Source organism: Glossina fuscipes, unplaced genomic scaffold, assembly GCF_014805625.2.
Source record: "Glossina fuscipes isolate IAEA_lab_2018 unplaced genomic scaffold, Yale_Gfus_2 1, whole genome shotgun sequence".
Classification (NCBI taxonomy): domain Eukaryota; kingdom Metazoa; phylum Arthropoda; class Insecta; order Diptera; family Glossinidae; genus Glossina; species Glossina fuscipes.
In genome coordinates, this window is record NW_023998415.1 from 1975506 (window position 1) to 1996214 (window position 20709).

Genomic DNA, 20709 nt, shown 5'->3' on the forward strand with positions numbered 1-20709 from the left:
TTTTTTTTTTTTTTTTTTTTTTTTTTTTTTTTTTTTTTCGTATTAATTTCTTGATTGTTTGTGCACTTTGCTCTTTTTTATAATAGAATTTCATTAAGACACATCTTACATACTTATACATGCATACATATATATCTATCTATTCACACATAACGTAAGCGCTCTTTTGTTATTATAGTTGTTCAAATGTAAATAAAACAATTTGCACCTTCACTGTAACTAATTTATATGTAAATAATTTGTTTGCTATTTTTAAATATTATTTAGAGTAAAGTGGATGATTATTTATTTGATTACATATATATATATATATTATATATATATTATATATATATATTTGTTTGTTTATATATATATATATGTTTGTTTGCTTGCTTGTGCGAAGAGTGTTTGAATTGTTTATACATTTGTGAACGGGAACGGTTCAAATGTCCATTATCTGTTTGCCTAAAAATTTAAGCAAAAAATAGAAAACAATTGATTATCTATAGCGTGCTCTTCTCACTAATCGATTAGTCATTATGCTCAGTACCGTGGGATCGGTTGCCTGTTTAACTCGTAGAGATAAAAATTGAAACGAATATATGTGTATGTTGTATTTGATTAAAGTTCGGCTCGATTGAACATTTGGCCAACAAAAATGCTGTTCGCACAGTCAAGACCTGTTATTCAAGTCCCCTACGTTGAATTCAATAATAATTTGTTTTTGTAAAAGAAATTTAAGCCCAGTAGATCTCGGTAAAGCTTATCGGGTGGCTTTGCTTTGCTTATCTTGCACTAGTGCCTTAAAAAATCCTAGGCAATAAGTCTCGTCATGAAAAGCTTTAAATGCATCATTTTCGCATCCATCAAATGTTAGGTTGAACAATCAATCGTTTCGCTGTCAGCCGCCAAAAGCCGGGCGTGGCTGGCACGCAAAGAATGAAAGAATTTTCGCCCAGCAATAGGATTCCAGTTTTGTATTTCATGCGATGTATGTATATACAAAATTAAGGACGGAAAAATCCAAGATTAGTTCTTTCCTTGGACATGTGAATATAATTTCGGGCCGTTTTTGTTAATTAGAAAAAGCAAGCACGCGCCATCTGCAGCTATAAATTTCTCTCGATAACTTATGCAGTTGCGTATATTTTAAACAGGGTATGTTCAAATGAAGAGGTCACAGTTTTATTCTATATTCTAAATTATTAATTACCTTCTCGGTTGTAAAAAGGCATATATTTATCTTACACCCAATATCTCGTTATTGCTACCTTTTTTCCTGAATTCGTTTTCAATTTCATGTAAGTGAATTAAAAATTTTTTCAAATTCGTCAGTATTAGATGAGACAGAAATTGAGTTTGTTTAAATAAATTCGATTAATGCTATCTATTATATATACCCGAAGCCCTAAGAGATCGTCTTTCATACACAATAAGGCCTGCTTTGCTATCGTCGTGAGAAGAATGAGAATATATTTTGTTCATTCTTCTAATAAAATGCCAACAATTTTGATCAGCGCGCAATCTTAATTGCCTATTACGGTCGGTTCCTTATGAAAATTCGAAATAAGAAGAATCGTCAAGTTCGGCGTATATTAAGTTTGAGGGCGTATGTGATTCAGAAGCTGATAACCTCTAAAAGACATAAAAATCATCTATATATAAATCACGTATTAAAATGTTAGCCATCCTTCGCTGAGGAAATATAGAAAATATTGTACAAACATCGTTGTGTAAATATAAAACACTGTCAGTGAGTCAGCTTAGAAAAAAACATTTAATATTGACAAAATATTATATATATATCTATGCATATGTGCATGTGCCCGTGTATAAGAGTCGTTTATTTTGAAAGTGGAACGAATCCATTGTTTGTTATTGCAGTAAAAACACTACAGTGGAGCGCGGCCCACCAGTAAGTACTCTGCACCACTTCGCTTAATGCAATAATTTATATAACGACTTTTCAAAGTAAAGTGTTACATGGGAAATGGTCGGGAAAGTCGTCCGATCCGGGTCGTTTTCGATAGCGCTACTTCTTGGGCCAAAACATGCCGTTGTAACAAATTTCATCAAAATATCTCAATAATTGCAGCCTGTACATTGAACCGAGAAGACAAGACGGACAAACGGACAAGAGAATCACTTTCCGAATCGATCGGTATATTATCATCCAAAGTCAGTCTGTGTCAAGTCTTTCTGATTGTTGCCTACATCCACACAAACTTAATAGACACTTGCACCACAAGTGGTGGACGGTATAAAAATCACAATAGTTACAAGTAAGAAAATTATATTCGGTCGTGATCGAATCTTTTATACCCAACATCGTTGTCCTAAAAGAGGCAAAGAAAGTAAAATAACCCAAATATTCACGCTCTATAATAGCGGGTGGGTGCGGCTGATTTTTTCCATTTTCAAAATAGAAGTTTTTGCCGCGTACCCGTGTCCTTGGAAAAGTTAATACCGCTTCCAAATTCTTTTGCGAATTTGTACCCGCTATCTGCGGTTTCGCTAACGAAAGAAATGTTTACCATAAATACTACACAGTTGAGTAGATGGACAGATGCACAGACGAACACATGGACATGGACATGATGCATTCCAAACTCGAAATTGGCCAAGAATTTATGTACTTTTCTGCACTTTATAAAGGTATTGAGAAAAAAATTTTATTTTAATATACTGTATAATAGTGGATAGGCGTGGCCAATATTTGTACAGGCACCGCAGCATTGCCCGTACAATATGTACATTTTTGTACATTTGTCGGTTTTTGAAAAACAGATATACGTTCAGTTTACGTGGTATTGTGGGCGTCTACTTTGTCTGATTTGGACCATTTTCCACGCCCAACAGCGTGCGAGAACTTCCAATACATTTGTCCGATTTTCGGTCGATAGCTTCATTTTTGCGACCAAGAGAATGTTTACATTAGACATTCAGATGGACCGACAGACAGACGAACATGCTTAAATCGATTTGGAATTTGGTGCTGATCAAGAATATGTACGCTTTGTGAAGTGTGCGAAGCTTCTTTCTGGGCGTTGCAACCGTTTGGACGAAATGAATATACCCCTCATCCTTTTTGTGAAAAGTTTTTAAAATTTGATCCAAATCTTAATCAGAGATGTGCTTTATTTACGTTTAGTTTTGAAATTATAAAACGGACGGACGTTACATTATCGCTCTTCATTTGGCGGTTACGTCATTGCTTCTGCGAGATATGCATGTATGTAATAATTCTATTTTATATGACTGCCATGACTGGTATTAAGTCCACTCCTATGGTCGTACAATATATTCATGGACTAACGCTTTTAAAAGTATATATTTAATATGCAAAAATGTCACATTTGGTTCAACTGTTATTACTTCCCAATAGTTTACGACTAAATGTTTTTTATTTCTTAATTAGAAAAACTATTGAAGCGAAGAACAATGTATGGAAGAAAAAGTTCCCACTAATATTACGGAGAAAGCTGTTTTTAAGTAAAGATGATCAAAATGTTGCATAGGTGTGTGCACACAAATGTTTTCTTTTAAAACTCGCCATCGAAACATGGGGAGATATATTCCTATTAACGGAACGTTTGCAACAAACTAAGGGAAGCTTCATAGACACGCTATAAAAAGCACGTATATATTGGATCGATTCAAGGCATGTCAGTCCCTTCGTCCGTAAGTCTGTCTGTGGCAAACATTATGCTGATGACAAATAACATCGACTTGAAATTTGACAAAAATAATCAAAAGCTCTTGCACGCTGACGATGGGGACGAGAAACTTGCCTAAAGCTGAATAGAATCTTCTAACATTTTATGTTTTTTTCTTTTGGTTTTTGGTTTTTGTTAATAATATCTCAACCTATAAATTTGGAAAATTTACGAGAATTTAATTGCAACAATAAAACAAATGGAAATAAATTAAGACAATTAAGAATAAGATAACAAGCAGAACTTCTCGTATCCCCTACACTTCCTAAAAAAAAAAAATTGATACTCTGTAATGTTATATGGGAGTGAGTAATTTTTTCATTCTTACACAACCACTTTAGAATCTCCCTTGAAATATAACGAAGAAATTTTTATCATTAGATCTACAGTAGCTTAAGATTATTGAGCAAAAAAATCCCATTTTTTGCTTTTGAAAAGGGAGATGTTCTCACTTCGCCTTGCATTGGGAGCGTGTACTTTCAGCCGATTTGGGTCGTTCTAAACACCAACCGGCCTGCAAGAACTTCCAATCTTGCTGTCAAATTTAAGTCCAATGTCCTCAGTGCTGCGAATAGGAAAAAGTTCATTACAGACAGACGAACATACGGATATACAGATTTACCTAATTCGATTTCGTATCAAGAACTTTAAAGGGTCTCTGACGCTTTCGTTCGAATGTTGCAAGCAGTTTGAGAAAATGATTGAAAAATTACCAGACTTTACGATGAGCTTTTTCGAAAATACCCTACACATTTTCTAATCCGTATTTGGTCAGCCATATACCACTTACGTGTAATGCATACATACAGATATATATATAAATACAGCGAATTGGCCATTAATGCATGTCCGTCAGTCTATTTCTTTATTTTTGAAAATTTCACCCTGAGAGAGGGTATTTTTGGATTTTATATGAAACTGGCTGCCTGTCCGTGACAAGATTCTCAAAAACTCAAATATTGAAACAGACTGCCACTGTTTGTCCAAAAGTTTTTTATACATAAGTGAACGGAAATTTGATAATTTAACTATTGAATAATGACTATCCACCATGCGTCCATCTTCCAAATTTGGAAATTTTGAAAACCTCTAGCAGTAGAACAAGACGGTGCAGTTGAATCAGTGATAGTACCTAAAGGCTTTCCTTTGACGTTTTTTAATCTTCCATTTCATAGAAATATTTCTGGAAATGTTTTAAGCGCCTTTCGCGAACGTCCTTAAAGCGAGTGCAAAAATCTTACGACTCTCGCTATATATATGCAACACGAATGTTTATTCAGCATCAGAGACCCCACAAAGCACATATATATATATATATATATATATATATTGTTGATCACCATCAAACTCTAAATCGGCTTAGGTATATCTGTCTACCCATCTATCCGTCTGTGCAATATCTGTTGTAAACATCTCTTGGTCGCAAAAATTAAGCTATCGACTTCAAATATGGCAAAAATGTTGGAAGTTCTTGCACGCAGCTTAGCGCCGAAAATTGTCCGAATCAAACGTAGTAGACGCCCACAGCATCACGTAAACTGAGCGCACATCTATTTTTCAAAAGGAATAAAATATTGGTGTTTTGCTTATCACATATACACTCTAGCAGATAAATGTACAAAGATGTATATATTCTACGGAAAATGCTGCTGTACCTGTACAAAAATTGACCACGCCTATCCAATATTGCAGTGTATCAAAATTTAAGCTTTTCTCAATACCTTTATAAAGCGTAGACAAGTACATAAATTCTTGGCCAATTTCGAGTTTGGAATGCACCATGTCCATGTCCATGTGTTCGTCTGTGCATCTGTCCATCTACTTAACTGTGTAGTATTTATGGTAAACATTTCTTTCGTTAGCGAAACCGCAGATAGCGCGTACAAATTCGCAAAAGAATTTGGAAGCGGTATTAACTTTTCCACGGACACGGGTACGCGGCAAAAACTTCTATTTTGAAAATGGAAAAAATCAGCCGCACCCACCCGCTATTATATTAAATAAAACGCATCTGAACTAATGTAAAGGCCTTTTACTTATACGAAAATGGAGAACGCTAGAAAAACAGGATAACTGATTGTTTATGGCAAAATTTAGACAATTCCTACTTGGAGTATATTTGACTTTAACAAAATGGTGACACAATCCATTTATTAAGAGAAAAGTTTAACAACCATGTAATATCCAAAAATGCCGATGTGAGCCGATATTGATGCGATATAGTTTTATTTGACACTTTATTTTAGGCTTACATTGAATAATCAGTTCACTCCAATAAACTCCGGACTCTCGATGACCGTAGTCACGAAGATTGTTCGCATTATTAGTGAAATAAAAGCACATTCATATAGAAAAGTGCGAAAAATCGGTCTTTCAAGATCGAATGTTTACAGAAGTCCTATCCAGGCGGTCATTAACATCAAATCATTAGAAAAAATTAATAAATAAATAAATAAGATATTATATTCGATCGCGACTGAATCTTTCACACACCCATCAACGGTATCCTGAGAAAGATTAAAAAAAAGAAGAACTTTTCGTTTTCGTACTCTGTAATATTGGATGGGCGTGGTTGATCTTTCACACACCCATCAACGGTATCCTGAGAAAGATTAACAAAAGGAAGAACTTAATTTTCATACTCTGTAATATTGGATGGGCGTGGCTGTTTTGTTCCATTTTTGGAATAAAAGTAAAAATTTATATGATGTATGAGTTCAAGTTCATGAGTTCACAGTTTTTATTGCATAGGTGTGTGGGAGTTATAGACGCTTCGTTCGACCGGTTTAGGTCATTTCGGTATTCCCTCGCAAATTTGCAGGCGATATCTAAATTTCTGCGAACTGCGAATTGAATGTTTACGACAGACACTGTATAGATGGGCAGACGGACAGATGAACAGACAAGCAGACGGACATGTTTAGGTGCATTCCAAATTTGAAATTGGCTAAGTGTTTATATACTTTATGGGGCTTTTGAAGTTTGCTTCTGCGCGTTATAGAGATCTTGAAAAAAAAAATAAATAAAATTATGATGCACTATAAAATCGAGTAGGCGTGGCTGATTTTTTCTATTTTTATAGAGATATTAAAGCATTTAAGATTTTGGTAATTTTATCTACAAGAGTTTACGAGTAATAAGCAGTACATCAATTTTTTATTACTTTCGCGAAACAGAGGCGTTCTGAGTTTACGTTATACTGTAGGCGAGTGCTGCGATCGATTTGGCCCATTTTCAATACCAACCTGCGTTTAAGAATTTCCAATGTTTCTGCCAGAGTTCTGCCAGGAGAGTGTTTACAACACACATTACTCTGAGCGAGAGATTGGAAACTGGACAGACGGACATGTTTAAATCAATTCAGAATTTCGGTTTCCAAAGTTTCCTTGTGGGCGTTGGAAATATTTTGATAAAATAAGTGTACACTTCACCCTTCGGTGATGGGTATAAAAAGCGTATAACTGATCGTAAGAAACAAATTAAAATACATATAACAACACAACGCAAACACTTGCATTCCGTGTTATGAAGAAAAGAAGAACATTTCAATTAACAGATTCAATTATGCTTATTACAAGCTTTTACAAGCTTTTATACTATGTGCTAACTATTCTTATAAAAAAGTGTGCATTTACTTTAAAAATGTACAACATCTTCAACTGTTCTTCGAAAAGTCTATAGAAATTAAATCGCTTTGTGAGCAAAACAAATTCATTAACAAACAATTTTAATAATCGATGACATCGATGTTTTTGAAATTCTGCTCACATGCACACCGGCACAACTGCGATTTAGTTAAGTCCGTCCGTCCATTCAACCGTCTCTGAATCTGTCCGTCTGTGCAATGTTTGTTGTAAACAGACAGTCTCTCTGCTAAAAAAGCTATCGACTTCTAATTTAGCAGAAATATTGGAAATTCTTGCGCCCACGTTGGTATTGAAAATGGACGGAATCGGTCGAATTAGACGTCTACAACACCACGTAAGCTGAGCGCACCTCTGTTTTTCAAAAGGAATAAAAAATTGATTTTTGCTCATTATTCATAAAATGTAGCAAATAAATGTGCAAACATTTGAATGCATATTCTATGTGCGAAGCCAAAAGCAAGACTGCACCAAGACTTCGTTTTTTTTAAATACATTTATAAGGCGCAGTGAAAAGAATGTTTTAGGTATTCCCCCCTATACCAATGGATTAATTGTCGTGCATCTACTATATATATATTCTTGCAATCATATTGCAATCACAGAAAAATAAACATAATATGTTTTCGTTCTTCATCAGCTGGTATAACAATTTTCAAATTTGTTTATAAGTATAGAAGATTTTCGAAAATTATTCAATTCCAATAAATAATTTTTTAAAATTAATTCCAAAAGATGGAAAAAATAAAAATTTATATACGGTTCGAAATGAATCCTAGATATCTATATCACCCCAAAGGATATACATAAAATTTGTAGATTATATCCTGGATTATAAAGCCTGTTAATTATGATTACAATTAATTGCGTGAGCAAAATGTGCCGCGACTTAGAAGACTTATTATACTCGCCCTTGCCTCTAGCCCTCCAGTTTTAGGATTTTTATAAATCCATCCCGCCACCTTCCTTGGATCGACAAAACACTCGCCAAACACATGGTATCTGACTCTGCAGATGACCTCATATCCACATAGAATATGATAGGACGTCTCCCTCGCCCTTTGGCAGACACTTTATAAATCAGTATCGGATATACCTACGTTTTTCAGTTGGTAACTGAGGGAATTATGAGCCGTGTAGAAGTCCGCGACCAATCGAAGGTTGCTTCTTCTAAGTTCCCGTAGTTTAGGTGCCGTACCGGAAGATTTTATAAACCTTTTTGCCTGCCGTTGTCCTGCACATTGCTTCCAACAGCAATCCGATTTCTTCTGTGCCCGTTGCGATACCAGCCTGTTAATAGAGCTTCTTGATACGTCACAGAAACGTTCAAGACCTAACATGGTTTCTCGGTTTCTCCTGTTGGCTGGACAGTCAGCCCTTTCGTTGTCCTCAATATCCGAATAGCCCGGCACCTGCATTAGATGCACATCATTGCCTCTGTCTAGCTCATTCAGCGCTCCAGCACAAGCCTAGATGTTATCATTCACCCCTTTGGGAACTTTAAGTCGGCTTGACTGTCCGAGTAAATTCAAATCCGTTCCGTTCTGCACCGCCTTCTTAAAGATTCAGAGACACACGCGGAGATTGCGTAGACTTCTGCTTGGAATATGGAGGGACTATATCCCATCGATATGGCCTTCTGAAAACTAGGCCCACAAACTCTTGTCCAAATTTTGCCATTTTCCAATTTTGAACCGCTGGGGTAACAATTCCTTGTTTCCACACCGGGTTTGCCCGTCGCAACGCAATCTCGCCGGTGGAACAGTACTAGCTTTGCAAGCTTATCAATATTTTTCTACCACATTGTAAACCGATAATTGCACCAAGCCATTAATGATGGTAACTATCATTAGTGGACCGTATCCACTTTTAAATTTAATTTATCGCGCTCAAGTGTGCCGAGCGGTCACTTTATAGCTGATATATTGCAAAATTAAGAGCTCTAGGAAGCAATCATGAATAGGTCAACATGGTTATGAGATTCATATACAATTTATGGTATGCATATATGGTATTATGTACGATATAGAATTCTTGAAATTAATTATAATATGAAAGCACACTTCTCGCGATCGACGATTGCGATAAGGAACAATACCCTTGCAGCGGATTTTTTTCTGAAAATATCTTTGATAAACTCAAAGCTTGATAATTATGGAAATGCGATTCAACGCACTGCAGCTGGCCGAAGCGAACGTTAAAGCCAAAAATTTCAAAGCAATATTTTCTGTATAAATATCATATTAAAAATTATTCTCAAAAAACTATTGGAAATATTCAGGGTGTTTTTTTTTTTATTTTCTTTTTAAGCTCCTGGTTACATTGTCGCGGATGAATCACATTTATTTCAGTTTTCGTGTACAATTTTGAAAATTCTAACAACACATCCATAGATGACAAATTAAAGGGCAGCTAGAGTCGGGATCTCTTTAATGAGTATAATAGGAGCAAAAAAATAATTGATAAATATTTGTACAAAAAAAAAAAAAGAAGAAGAATTTCATCATCAATCATGATAAGTGAAGCGAAGCGGCAAACTTCACGTGCATTTAAAGAATATTCTCAAATTTCAATGTTCGTCTCATGATGTCATTTTGTGCATTCAACCTTAGAAAATTTTCTAAAAACTATTTCATGCGGCTGTTTAAATAAATGTCCACCTACACAGGTCTCTTTTTTCTGCTCTCTCTCCGCCCGTCTGCCTGACTGTCTGTCTGTCTACTTAAATTTATATCATCGTCATTATCATCACCATCATGATTATGATTTATTTGTGTTTTTACGTAGCAATCACAATATCATGGAGGCATAATCAATTTATCCTTGCATTGGTAACATTCTGGGAAAATCTTCCATTTAGAGTGAAACTGGTTCATTGATGTATTTGTGTCCGTCTGTCCATCCGAATGTTATTATTATGTGCTTGCATGTATTTTACACATTTTTTCTGCTTGAGAATAGCATTTATTGAGGAAAATTTCGCATCTTTGTGGCAGCGCGGCCCTACCGTGTCGAAAAGACGCCATCGGTTTGACAGCGATCCCATCAACGACAGTTTGAAAACGGCATGCCAGTCAAGCCATGCTGCATTTGATTTGAGCAAGTGGTAACCAGGAGGCGCGATGTCGGGCGACCATGCTGGGTACGCCAGAATTTCCCATTCGAGCTGCAATCCTAACAACTCTTGCAAGGAGTAGGACAGCGTTGTCATGCAAGAGGACGACTTTGCACGACAACTTCTATTAACCGGTGACAGGCTGGTCTCTTTTGCGGCAATACACCGTTCAATTTGTTCAACTGACGTCTTGGTAGACATCTGCAAACAGTTTCAGCTCGTAATATACTATCATGAGCACTGACAATAAAACTTTGTAGCCATGAATATTCCTCCACGATGTCAATGTGGATGACTCTCCTACGACTTTTTATGTTCGGGATTGGCGTAGTAGATCCACTTTTCATTGCCAATCACAATACGCCGCAGAAAACTCTTCTTTTTTTGCCCGGCAACTGATGAAACCTCAATGTTGCAACGGTTCAAAATGGCATTTTTAGTCAATTCGTTTGATACTCATTTTCCCTTCTTTTGGATATCTCCCATGGCAACGTCGAGAAAAAATTGATTCATCAATTGCTAAGCAATTCGAAAGTTTTCTGAGAGTTGAGCTGCGTTTTCGTTTAATAAGTCTTGCAATTCATTTCCTTGAACTTTTTTGGTCCTCGAGTCCGTTTATTGTCATTGAGATCAAAATCAAAAGCGGCAGTTAGAATATAATTGCTTCTAAAATTGTCTGATGCGCTTCGGCAGCAGATTTTTTCAAATCAATCAAATAACAAAAGTAACGAATGCCGAGAATAAAATTTTGAGCAATAACGTTAAATGGAGAACGCTGCATACTTCGCATTACTTTATCATGGCTGATTTACGCAGGCACGGACAAGAATCATTTAAAACTCTTCGACATTAAGGGTTTTGCCTGTTAAATCATCAAAAGCCTTAGATTTAAATAGGCCTTGGATCGTTAGTTAAGAAAGTAAGAAAATTTCATATCACTTATACGCCATGCTGCTCATACAATATTAATCACTGAAACATGCAACATATCGAGCGTATTTAACATATAACTAGAACTGTAAGTACAGGGTCGTCTATGGGTTAAATATAGCGTAGAGATGGATTTTTCTAAAAAAGCAAAAAACAATTTAAGAAATATGTGTTTCTCAGCAACATTATTAACTTAATGCTTAGTAGAAGTGAAGACTATGTAATTTATTTAGTTACAGTTCATAATGCCTTTAAGATGACTCAGCGTTGATTAGGTCAGATCAGATAGCTAACTATTCGACCTTGACATAACTTCTCTTTCAAAGTTACAGACACCAGACATTGGTGCGTTGTTGTTATTAAGATTTTAAAAAGTTACATTACTTAGTAACTGTCGTTAGTTTCGTTTAACTGTAGACACTGACTATTATTATTAAAGCTTGAAATTGCTTTTAATAGTTATCTGTTCGTTAAATTCAATAATATTTTCATATTGTTTTCATACCCGTAGTGAACGCCTCTTTTATCATTACTAAAATCGCCCCGAAATCGTTTATTTAAAAACTTTTCGTTCGCCATTCATTGTAAGCCTTTGCGCCCAAAACACCCAAAATCATATATAATATCGAAAATTTTCTTACTGCAGCTACAAAATTTGTTTTCCATATGTCCAAAAAGAATCGCCTGACATTTTAATTTTTACAAGTAAAGCTTTTATGAAAAAAAAAACCAAAAAAAAAAAAACAAAAAAAAAAAAAAAATAAAAATAATATAAAACAAATAAACAAAACGTTTAAAATAAATTTCATAAATGAGTTAAACTTGAAATGTTTTATAGGCGATAAAAGTGAAGGAACATTTTGCCGAACAAACTTTTCGTTATCCGGTTATGTTGCTCGGCAAAAATAAGGATCTAACAATAGCGGCCACAGGGAATTCTAAGAAAAAACATTCCAAATATGATAAAGTAAATATTTTAAATTTTTTGTTGTTGTTTTATTCTATTTATATAATTTTCTTCTTCTTTTTTTCCCCCCCTTTTCATATATATATATATATATATATATATATATATATATATACATATATATATATAAGAAAATAAGTTTTATTTTTATTTGTATTTTTTTTTAGTTTAAATAAGCCCATCATCGGAAGACGAAAATATTATGTGTTGAATTTTGTTGTTGTGCGCCTTTACCTAAATCGGTGACCCAATTGATTGACTTTTTTCACCTTTTTTTTCTCTTATACACTCGCGACTGTGTAGGCCAACTAGGATATAGAAATTACTGGCCAATATCCCAACAAGCATCTATTCGAGATGGAAGGTCAAGACGCTAGAAAAATCATTTTTCTAATAATTTTTTAAACTGTAACTTTTTATCATATGTCACCCATTCGCAATTTTTGGTTTTGGTTCTTCTGCCATTGAAATTTACGTTGTATTCGCCTGTCGTTGACCAAAGATTTTCCTCATCGTCACTTTTTGTTTTATTATAATATGACTAGTCGCTCGGAATTCGTGGAATACGGTGATCGTTAGAAAGAAAAGAGGAGGGAGAAAGAGATATCGGCAAGCGTTGTGCTTTTACCGACCTGAGATTTGAATCCGCGAACACTGACGTAGTTTATAGTAGTTCTTACCTACTAGGCTACTCAGGCGGATCTTGTATACATATTTGTGTTATGCGTTAGTTTTAATCATCACCTCAATCAATATTCGAAAAATCGTGGGAATATGAACGATGAGATGTATTCTTGAAAACATTTGCTTAAATCCTTACCTGCCCAGCTATGATTTAACTTAGAATTGTACGAGTTCGCTTCAGGTAACTTTGCTTGCGATAATAACATCACTTCATTTTTGGTTGCATTGAAGTGAAATGATTATAATTATACATTTCCAACGGATTTACTTCTTCCAAGATTGTCACTAGAAAAGGTGTAAATCTAAGAATGCGAAGAATACTCTCGCATACAAATGCAATATGTCTCTCACTTCCGGTGCCTTTGTATGCCATTTTGAAGCGGGAATTGTTTTTCATCTTTCGCTTCTCATCTCTCAATTGTTCTTTCACGATCGATCACCGATTACTATGACGACCTTCACTTGCTGCTTAAGAAAAGGAAAGAAAAAAAAAACGAAATAGATTCTTATGATCGCACACTAAGTCATACGTAAAATGCTCTACTAGTAATTAGTGAGGAATATCACAACATAACCTCAAGAGAAATGGAAGCCACCGAGTAACTATATAACGATCCAAAGTTGTTCATTTGCATCTCTGCATATTTCCGATATTTCGGCTTGTCTTCTCGAACGTCGAACGAAGACGAATAAGTTTGAATACGATCGTACGGACGATCGATCTTCTGATGATGGGCAATCAACATTTTGCTCTAAGGCAAATAAATAATTAGCTTTCTTACTTGTATTTATGTAAAATTGATATTAAATCTAAGTTTTGCAAAATTTCTTCTGGATGCACATTTGTAATCAGTGTTTTGCAGATTTCTATGGTTAATGTATGAATTTTTTTCCTAAATTTTTTCTAAATAAAAACAAAACGAAAGATGAACAGATAATTTCATACAAGTTTTTTTCAAAACTTAGCAAACTTATTCAAAGCATTTTAATGTTACTATTTTTTTTTATTTTTTGTTTTCTTTTTTTTTTTAATATTTTTTTATTTTTTTTTATTTTTTTATTATCGTTTCGTTTAGTATATAAATGAGACCCATATACCGCTTATACCCGATGAAGCAATACAATCATTGTCGGAGAGCGATATGCTTAAAGTGGAAAAACGTATGGAAAGAAGGCGGAAAGTGCTGCTCGATAAATGCTCGGAATTAGGTTTAGATGTGGTGGGTAAGTTCAGTTTTCTCAAAAATAATTTTTTCTTATATTAAGAAATAAATTTATTTTAACGAAATAATTTTCTTTATGCAATTCTTTATATTTGCAGGTACTGATCCTTGGCATAAGCCGAATCCTTGGGAGTTTCTAGTTAATAAGAAATATCATATTATATGGTAAATATTCCTTCACATATGCTTCTTTTTTCTTTTTTTTTTAAATCTCTCCTCCACCTTTGGTTCTCCGCAAGCGATTGATTCTGTCATAAGGCGTCTAACGCCTATACGCGCAATCACACACGCCACATCATTGCATCCATCCGAAATATCTTATCCACCATTCGCACGTTGTAGTATACGGTTAGTTTTAAGCTTGTCCGTCCGCTTTCTTTTCTTGCACTCACCCTACAAGTAGCAATTTTTGAGTTATTTTCAGATAAAATTTAGTACAGAAGTTTGTGTGTTTGGCCGAGAGACGAACGCTATTGAAAAGGGTTCGAGTCGGATCATTTTTTCGAGCCGTTCCCATATAGCGCATTATTTTGAAAAGTCGTTACGCGCATAATTGCAATAAACGAAGTGATGTAAGCCTACTAAAATGTTTTTCCATGTTTTTTTGTACCTACCATCGTAGAGGGCATGCTCATTTTGTCATAATGTTTGCAACGCCAAAAATAAAGCTCCAAACACCGTATAAAGTATGTATATTTTTGATTAGCGTGAAATTTTAAATCGATTTACGCATGTCCGTCTGTCCATCGGCGTAATCAATGTTACTGTCACCCTCCTGGTCCTGAAAGCATCGACTTCAAAGTTGGTAAAGCAATTGGAAGTTTCTGCACGCAGGTTTGTAATAAACACAGATCAAATTGGTTAGAGCACATGCCCGCAAGTAAGCTTAAATTGAACGTGATCCCGCTTCTCTAAGCAACAAATTGTGGGGTTTCGCTCATTACTCACCGATTATGAAAGATAGAAGGCTGAATCTCTTGCTACATTTACTTTACGGAAAACCCCTATATTTCATTTTGTCATGAACAAGATAAAATATTTGAAATTATTTCGTTTATTCCGTAAACGAGGATATATTATCTGCCTAAAAAAATAGGACGATGGGGATTAACTTTGTTCTTAACAATATCGCCCATACGGGGAGGAATAATTTTTTCCTAACAGTATCGTCCATATGGCTATCAAATAAAAGGACTTGGAGAGTAAAAAAAATTATTTAAAAAAATTCGATTATATAATCTTTTGTTTTAGTGAACTAAAAGGTGCAACATAAGTTTTATCCCATTTACTTTTTTGTAACTATAAACAAATCATAGGGAACTATTAACATTATTAAAATTATTAAAATATTTATTTATCCCCAGGAAAAAAAAAAACAAGAAAAAAAAGATTCTTTGAATGAGATCACCATTAGCAACCAAGACGATCGCCTTCATTTAAAGAAAAAATGGAAAAAAACAACTAGAATTTATTAATTGTTATTGTTTTTCCTTTTAACAAATTTATTTTGCATTTGCAGGTGTAATGTTTTCAAAGCTGCCTCATCATCATGGATGTTTAATTTTAATATTTTAGCTGGTTACTCGCCGGAATTTTTGCACAAAACCAAAGAAATTTTCCTGCATTTAGCCCGTGTACGTTACCCTCGTGTTACTTTGGACGAGGTAAGTAATGCACTGCATTACATGTATACATATACATATTTTTTTGTTTGCATTTTTTTTATTTTTTTTTTTTTATTACACTTAAAAGCTTTTTAACATTGTCATAATAAGCATTGCAATTATCCTTTTTATCATGTTTCCACAAGAGGAAGGCAAGAAAATGAGCACTTATTTGGTTTTTCCTTTCTGTACTTTTCTACTTTTTCCTCGTTGCTTTTCTTATTATCTTTTCTAGCTGAAACAGGCACAAAATGATTCAATCACTTTTATAATAGCACGTCATCCTTTTGAGAGGCTATTGAGTGCTTATCGTGATAAATTCATGTTTGCTGTGCCTCATTCATTTCACGATAAGCTAGGACGTAAGATAATACGTACTTATAGAAGAAAGGTAAGAATGAAAATACATACATCGAATATCAGTCATTTAATGTTTTCTTTTTTCCTTCTAAATTCTCTTGTCTATTTTTAGGCGTTAGAATTGAAAGGTAGCCATTTTGAATTATTGTATTAATCCCTTTGAATTCCAGCCTTACTTGCAGACGATGATGATCTTCTTTATTCATTGCCAATCTAAAATTTTGATAAATTTTTCTAAAATCTTCAGATATTCAATTTTCATGTCCTAAGTCGACTTAGGGCAGATAATCCTGCTCTTTGAATTCTTTTTAAAAATGACGCTTACTTATTGGTATTAGACTTGATTTGCAAAAACCTTTTTCTAAAGGAATACGTCATTGTCGAATAGCACACACTATTTGGTGGAGTTCCAATGTGTCTGTTAGTCAATTCGATTCAATAGGATTTCTCTTATTTTCCATATCAGGTTTTAATATCAATTTGCGTGGAAAAATATTCAATATTTTTGACGAATCTGTAGCAGACACTTTCATTTTTGCGACTAACGAAAGCTTTATCACAGATGGGTGGGCAGATGGACACGTCTCAATCGCTTCAAAATTTGACACACTGAACTGAGACAACTTTAAAAAAACGCGCCAATTTTTTTCCATATTTTCATAAATCAATTTCGATCCCGTTAAGATTTACCTGAGAATCTGTCATCCAGAAATAGTCATAGATCGGGTTACTTATATGCCAATTAATTGCAATTTATTTGCACATTATTGGTAATTGGGTGAAGTAAATGCTAATGTATCCTAAAATAAGTGAAAAATAAATTGGAAATATCTCATTCCACCTCTATATCCAATTAATGTCGTTACAATCAAGATCAAGACATTTGGATAACCTCGCCTTACTTATACCACGGCAACACACCAATGGATCCTTAAAAAGCCCATTCCCTCAATTTGCAATCGTAGAGAAGATCGTACGATTAAACATTTTCGACACACGAAACATATTCGAAGACTGGTGTCTTCGGGGCGTCTAACTCTATCGGCAACCTTGAAAGTACCCGCAGAGGTTAATGTCAATAAAATATTTGAAAAAAAAAGAGTCTTCGAAGAGTCTTCTTCGCTGTCAACGCTCAGCCGAATTTGTTCCTCTGGTCTAGATAAATTATGAGAATATTAACAATATTGTCAATTGTCGACGTATTAGCTAACCGATCGCCACCATTTTTGGAATGTATGAAATGTCATATCGGCTGATCCGAATTGAGCAAACGTCATTTACTTCCCAAAAATGTTATTATTTTTCAATTTCTCTCATAGAAAACTAAAAATTGTACCTTCTGCCCATATAAGGGCTTGCTTGTTGCCTGATAACCCCTATATATTTTTATGGTCTAAAAATTAGACTTATGCGATCCAAATTGCCGACCGTTAATTTTTTTGCCAAATTTTGCCAAAACAATTTTAATAATAAAATTTTAAAAATGAAACCTTTTTCTCAAAGGGTTACTATTTATGAGATATGGAGTGGTATCTAAGAAATAGACCTATGTGGTTGAAATTTGCTCTGCCTATTTCTTATGTCGAATTACTATTATAAATAAATTTTCATCATAAAACTTGAACAATTACGGCTTTTTGGTATATAAGGTTTTACATTTCCTGGGAGTACCTATACGCGGTGGTATCCAAAAAAGAGACCTAAATAGTTCAAATTCGCTAAAGTTTGCATTATGAAATACTATGAAATATTGAAAATTGTAACTGTTTATCATATACAGATTTAGTTTTCGTGGTAACGGTTATAGGAGTAGGGGTTCAAAAAATCATCACAGCCGAATTAAATTTTTCATACCAATTGGGAATGTTGATATACTGTTATTCAGCGAGTTTTCTCGGGAAATTTTGAAAATTGCAATCTATTTTATTTCCATATAATTAATTTTCAAAATAAGACGTTATATGAGGAGAGGTTTTCAATATCGTTCGCTTTACGGTGAAGCACGTCAACGTACCAAACTTCTTCAAAATATCTCAGAAAGGCGACCTGTAGGTTGAATATAAAACTACATGAACAAACATCAGACGGAAAGGCGGACAGAAAATATTAGATCGATTCATAAAATGATTCTGAAAATGATGCTGAGTCGATTAGTATAACAAAAGGTGGATCTATCTTAAGCCGTTTTAGGTGTTACGTACGTCCGCACAAACGGAGCATATCCCACCGCACAATTGATGTTGATCTTAATCGATTAAGGAATGCTTGCGCCGACATTCAGCTTCCTATATTCGTTCTTGTGGCTGCAGTGAAATTGATATACGTGCAAAAGATATATGTGCAAAAGTTGAGCATGATTGTGGGTGTGTGTCTTATCAATAAATACTTAAGCTTCACATTATTTTTAATCACCTCCTCATCCTTTTAAGCTTAACAGTTCAAAAAGATTATATTGATCCACGCGGCAGTTCTACTACATGACAACAATTTTTATAGCTTTTAAGGAATACATGTTTCTCTCTTTTACGAGAGAGGGAGAGAGAAATTTGTAGAAATTTATTAATACATTTTTTTTGTGGCCTTCATTTACCATGTCCTACGAGTTTCTTTTCGCGTGTTATACGAACAGAGTCGTAATTTTTGTACCGTGTTATATGAATCGACCCTATATGAGCGGCTGTTATAGTTGGGTTAACCACAGTTTATAGCGACTCTGAGGCATTCTCGCGGTTATTGCACACACTTCTAACCTCACGGTGGTGGATACAGAAAATAAGAACAGTTAGTAAAGGTACTTCAATTTTAATTCCTTGAAGTTCAGTTTCGCCGGAAAAAATGATAAGAATAGGACGATATGTTAGTCCATAAAGGACAATTTACAAAAATCTTGTCTATTTTTAGGAGAGAAAAATTAATTCTTCTCAATTTTCATAATGTGAAAATTGTAGGAAGGAAAATTCAATTGAAATAAATATTTATTTATAAGCTTCTATTCGAATTTTATATATATATATATGTCTTTCACTTATAGGGATTTGATAATCATGCCCCAAAGCATCCCACATTTCCCGAATTCATACGTTGGCTTTTGGATCAAGTGAAACAAGGCAATTATTTAGATATGCATTTTGTGGCTTCAACTAGATTTTGTACACCGTGTCTAATAAATTTCGATATAATTATGAAATTCGAAACTCTCGAAGAGGATCAATTATATTTAATCGAAAAGACTGGTCTTAAACGAGTCATAGCGCCCGAATGGCGTAATATGGGAAAGGGTAAAAATACATTGGAATTATTGCTGCAATTCTTTTCGCAATTAACCAGACGTGAACTGGATGGTTTATATGATTATTATAGGTAAGAGCGTGATCTAAATATATATATATCTACACAGCATCTATGCAGCTATTTAACTAATTAAAATTACATTCTGATAACAGATATGATTTTGAGCTGTTCGATTACAGTGTCGCTTCATATTATAATATAGCAAAACCGAATGAGATAAAGATTCCCGAAGCAGCGGCCGTAGCATTGGGTAAAGTGAGCACTTCAGCGAAAGTAAAAGCCTAAGAATAAAAGAAGCTTGTTGCATATCCAACAACAATAACAACACCGACACTGACAACGAATATTGTAGAACTGCTTTAGTTTAGAGTAAATAGATACAATAAGTTATTAGCATGATCGTAGGAGAAACACAACATAAAACACGAACTAAACAAACAAGAAAAAAACAAAAACAAAAAAACAAAAAAAAAAAAGACAAAAACTGAAAACAACTCTCCCTCGCTCTGTAGCCCTTCTAATCGATACACATTTTAAAAACTATAATAATAATAACAACACAACAAAATTGAGAATTGATATAAAGTTAGTTATAATAATTAAATCATTATAATAATGATAAAAACATAAAAGACAACATGTACAATAATTTTTTTCTTGTTTTTATATTGAAACACGTCTCCACGTAAATATAATAAAATATTGAGAATTATAAGTGAGAAAAAATAAACAAAAAAAAAAATAAAACTTCATATTCGGCCCAAGACGAACATTATATAACCATTACCATTTAGAGGGAATATAAACACATGCCGTTATGTGAACAGAGAGATTTCAAAGAAAAGTTCTCTCCTTAACTTTCAAGCCTCGTCAGAACGCAATGATGATTGTTTTCTAATGAGTTGACATTTCGTGATCACTGTAATCGTGACAAGGTGCGTTTATTTTTACGAAATTTATTTTTAAGACTGCAATTAAAGTCTGTTCGCATAAGTCACGAAAACATCATGTTGGATCTTGAACGTTGCCTCCTATATAGCAGCTTGAAGGATATAACTGAAAATGTTTTTTTTACATATTGTAGTTGCGAAAAGCTCTTCCATCCTCCTATTCCTGTTTAAACGAAGTCAATT

General features: G+C 34.3%; 1 protein-coding gene across 3 annotated transcripts in view; it reads left to right on the plus strand.

Moving 5' to 3' along the window:
* Window positions 1-20025, plus strand: part of LOC119645256 (carbohydrate sulfotransferase 11) — a 20722-nt gene extending 697 nt beyond the window's left edge. Inside the window, exons 2-8 of one of the 3 annotated variants that reach the window (XM_038045364.1) lie at window positions 12226-12354; window positions 14115-14262; window positions 14360-14426; window positions 15781-15925; window positions 16161-16316; window positions 19317-19645; window positions 19729-20025. In XM_038045364.1, coding sequence (XP_037901292.1) covers window positions 12226-12354; window positions 14115-14262; window positions 14360-14426; window positions 15781-15925; window positions 16161-16316; window positions 19317-19645; window positions 19729-19861 — 1107 coding nt within the window. In that variant the 3' untranslated portion in view covers window positions 19862-20025. The remainder of the gene's footprint in view (window positions 1-12225; window positions 12355-14114; window positions 14263-14359; window positions 14427-15780; window positions 15926-16160; window positions 16317-19316; window positions 19646-19728) is intronic. The other 2 variants (XM_038045366.1, XM_038045365.1) reach the window with 2 other exon arrangements.
* The last annotated feature ends 684 nt before the right edge of the window (window positions 20026-20709 follow it).